The 4,527-nt window shown below is 30.1% G+C and overlaps 1 protein-coding gene across 1 annotated transcript; it reads right to left on the reverse strand.

The window, feature by feature from the left end:
- Positions 1–234: 234 nt before the first annotated feature.
- LOC111642832 (vascular endothelial growth factor receptor 1-like) lies at positions 235–4,015 on the reverse strand. Its single transcript, XM_089594023.1, has 8 exons — positions 4,001–4,015; positions 2,847–2,997; positions 2,534–2,758; positions 2,316–2,454; positions 1,216–1,270; positions 1,042–1,167; positions 621–952; positions 235–550 (listed from the first exon to the last, which is right to left on the reverse strand). Exons 1-8 carry the CDS (start codon positions 4,013–4,015, stop codon positions 235–237), a joined length of 1,359 nt encoding a protein of 452 aa, XP_089450149.1.
- Positions 4,016–4,527: the final 512 nt, after the last annotated feature.

A 4,527-nucleotide genomic window follows, 5' to 3' on the forward strand; every position in this document is an offset into this window, starting at 1 on the left:
GAGAAGCGCCTTGATTTATAATGGAGTGCTGATGGAAAGAAAATAATAATAATAATAAGAAACTAAAATAAAATGTATAAAACAATACATGTATTGAAATTGTCTCATTTGGTTCAACAATTTGGAATAACTATGGAACTCTACGAATAACACAAAATTTTTGTAAGATAATCGTATATTTTTTCTGGATATACATAGCTGCTATGTGCTTTTAAAGTTCAAGTCATTAAGTGGTCAAATATTGTTAACATTAGTTACTGTAATACCATCAAACACGTTTATATAAGATGGACTTGCGATTTCGGGTAAAGTGTTTACGTAGTTATGCTGGGTCGGTCGAATTATTATATCGTCTGATGGAGATGAAGTGAGGTTTTCTTCTTTTTTTTCTAACTGTCGTTCCCTATTCCAATTTTCATACGTATGATAGAGTTTTAGAAAACGTATTTTGATATCATCTTGTAAAAGATTTTTGAAACTTTCAACCAGCATTGTAAAAGATGGCCTTAATGTCGGCTCTTCTTCCCAGCAATCGAGCATAATATTGTAACTAAAAAAAGATAAGCAATGTAGAGTGACAGTTTTATGGAAATGGACTTTTCACAAAAACCTTTATTTACATGTCATCAGTGGCATAAGGAGGCTGAGCCATTCTGTATCCCCTGACTAATTTCTCATACATTACTTCGAACTGTACACCTGCGTAAGGTATTTCTGCAAGGGTGAAAAGTTCCCATAGAACTACACCAAATGACCACACATCTGACATAGTTGAAAAGACTCCATCCCTAATGGACTCAATGGCCATCCACTTTACAGGCAATTTTCCAACGCATTGCTTCTTATAGTTCTCATCTTTGTACAATGTCTTTGCCAGACCAAAATCGCATATCTTAATAATGTTATTTTCAGCCAATAATATATTTCTCGCTGCTAAGTCACAATGTAGCACCTAAAAATGAAACGAGTAGCAAACACCTAAAGTTAGTTAATATGTTGGAATCCAATAACATGAATAATTGTATACAGATAGGTGCTTGCCTTTTTTTGGGAAAGGTACTCCATACCATTTGCTACTTGATAAGCCCATAAAAAAAGATCTTCAGTGCAGAGAAACGCAACATCTTCATTCGCGTAGTCCCCTCTGTAATTAGAACGCCAACCTGGCTGGGAATCATCGTCGTCAAAATCATCACTAAATTCCATTGGGCCAACAAATGTCCGATCCTCTGAGCAGTAAATGCTGGTCTCATTGCTTGGATTACTGCCGCTCAAATCCACACTGAAATCATTAAATATCTTTTATTTTGTCCTATTGGCCAAAAAAATGAAACTTCTGTTTTATGTCTATAAGATTTACGATTTATAAGGATACAGGAATATTTAGATTATTTTTGATTCGGTGAAGTGTTTTTTTTGCAGATGTTAAAACTCAATTCTTTCTGTACTAACTCTGTAGCAAAATTATTAAGTGCTGTATCGATTAAAATCTGAGTTAACAAACGGTCACATTAATTTGAACTTAGACTAAAATCAGTATATGGACTTTAAATACTCAAATAAGTATTCAAAATAAGTATTTATTAACGCATGTATGTCCCCAAAACCAATAATCCTACTAATATTCTGTTTTACAAACTGTGCTATCATCAACAGTACAACTGGAACTGTGATTACGAGTCGAGTTGTACATTTAAAGAAATAACGATCTTAAGATAGAAAACTGTTTTCTTGAATCCAAAATGTTCGTCGTACTGAAGACAACGTTTTTGAATTTCAACTCCATTGCTACTTGATACTAGTATACTACTTAATTACATTTTTTTAAATTTAGTTATATAATTTATTTAAATCCTTGGATACAAAATTCAATATTAATAGCGATGCCTTATGACTCATAATTCAAAGACACAAAATATAATGATAACGCTATGAATAAAAACTTTTTCAAGTTCTTTGCTCTATTCTTCTCTACATGCAAACGATACTGATCAAACTTAGGCTTGCCCTCCATAACTTGCTCTGACACGTGATTATATTTATTTATTTTTCTTACTTTGAGATTTTGGAAGAGATGCTTAGTAATAACGCAAAAACTCTTGCATATTTTCCTAAAATTTTTCTATCTTTATCAATTATATCTTTAACTTTTCTTTAAAACTATGATAAAAATCAATGCTTCTTGTTTTTTATATTAAAAAAATAAGTTTGAATTAACGTATCGATAGAAAAATACAAGTATTTCCTTTGTACTTGGTCTACTTAACGTATAATTGCTTGAGAATTAGAAAAAGTACAATCAGTAAAATTATTACCTATTTGATGTTTTTCTAATACAAGGGCCGATTTTACCTTTATCTGATTTAATTTGATTAATAAAAGTTTGTCGATGATACAAGAGATAATTTTGCAGATTTCCAAATTTGCAAAGCTCAACAATCACCAAAAGTTCACCTGAAATGTAAAATAATTTTGTCCAATAAATACACTTTCTTTTATGTGTAATTGATCATAGTATTACGCGAATGCTTACGTTTGGCTATATTTTTGGTGCAAGCACCCAGAAGATTTATTATATTCAAGTGTTGTCCTAGATAAATCATAATCTTGAGCTCCTTTGCCAATGCAGTGATATACATTGGATCTGCATTTTTGCGAACTGTTTTTACAGCTACAGTTGTCTTAGATTTTTTAGCAAATATTTCATAAGCTACGGCCTTATACACGACTCCAAAAGCTCCACTTCCTAATTTTTTATCTTTATGTAATGGAAGAGAAATATATTTAACGTTAATATTAATCAAATTAATCTTATACTTTTTGAAAATATATTTATAATCTCTTACCTAATTTTATTTTTTCTCTGGGAAACTCCCACCTTATATCGTACGGAAGTAGTTCTGCCTGCTCATCTACTGTAAGTTCTGGATTCATTAAATTAAGTTCCCCTTCCGTAAACTGGGTTAGACTAGATTCTAATAAAAGTTTTTCTTTAAACTGGAAAAGATTGTTTATTCAAAATGTAATTCATCTAAATCGTTAAGTTTTTTGATTTGATATGTATGTGTGTTGATAATAATCATATTTTTTTATTCACCTTTCCATGTTGTACTTGTAAGTAAAAGTAAATTGTTAAAAAAGAGAGGATTGCGATGAACCACACTACTAATCCAGTATAAACATTTGTATTTGGATTTCCTACAAAGAAAATTGATTGCTTTTATTAAAGAACCTTTTCCTGCTTTCAACATTAAATTCGGTCCATGCAATCAAATCGTTCATACTCAAATTTTCGAAGTTAAATCATTATAACACAGTCAGAATCCAGCTTTATACGTCAAAAGAAATGTTTTTTTTTAGTCTGATCTAAAATTCTGAAGTTATGTAGTTTGAAAAACAAAGAATTAAATGTTTCATCTTTTACCACAATATTTGAAATAATAACTTGTTTCTTCTATAAATAATTTATACGTTAACAAGTTATACAAGTACTTTTATAAAATAGCCTTAAGCTACTAAAGAAAATAAACTGCCATGAGGCTATCCTGACATATCTCAAATAAAGTGCATCAAGCAGTTTTCGTTCGCATTGATTATTTCAGAAATTTCCTGTCGATGGCTTGACCTTTTTTACGATAATTTTTTTTTACATTACATCCTGCAATATACAAGACAATAAAATCGTCTTTAAAATAAAAAAATTCGTTCGTGTTAGCGCGTCTTCGGCTCACAAGACAGTCAATAGTATATACATGTAGTATACGTCGTAGTAAATTACTGATATAATGAAATAAAAACTCATCCATTTATATAATTTATTGATCTTAATAAGAGTTATTTAGGTAAGTGTAGCGAACGGTAAATTTTACTTATGCATGAAATTTTAAATACTTTAAGGTCATAGGGAAAAAAAGCCTAATTTCGATAATTAAGTTGCTATTAATATACAACTCCTGTTGATAGAATCCTATAGAAACTATTTTCATATACTCAAACGTACATCCGTTTTTCTCATTTTCTATCTTATAACATTTTACGCAAGAAAATTCTGATCTTATTCACGTGGAATTATTCACTTACATACATCAACACATACATCACACACCGGAAAACCGAATTTTTGTTAAATGTAAGTGAATGAATTCTTTTTTGTGTAAGACTTTATGGCAAGCTTTCTGATCTCCATTGATTAAAATTTCCATTGCAAAAAACCATCGATCAAAAAAATTGTTTTTTGGAAAATGGAAAGATCAAAATAAGACCGAAAAAAAATAACACAAAATTTTAATTCTGAGTACTTGGTATTCAAATAAGAGTTATTAATAAGAGTAATCTACAAACGAACACAAATTATTCAAGTTAGGCAAAACTTATTGATTAAAAACTAAAATTTCTGACGGTATAAATACAATCCACATCCAAAACAATCTACAAAACTTCTTTTTTCAGTTTAAAAACATTTCCCAACAGAAAGCTGTAAGATTCAATTAAATTCTAAATTTCTATTATTAGGATATCCTGCAACAA

This window comes from Copidosoma floridanum, unplaced genomic scaffold (assembly GCF_036245765.1).
Source record: "Copidosoma floridanum isolate Cflo_tuat_1 unplaced genomic scaffold, Cflo_Japanese_pri ptg000020l, whole genome shotgun sequence".
Taxonomy (NCBI): domain Eukaryota; kingdom Metazoa; phylum Arthropoda; class Insecta; order Hymenoptera; family Encyrtidae; genus Copidosoma; species Copidosoma floridanum.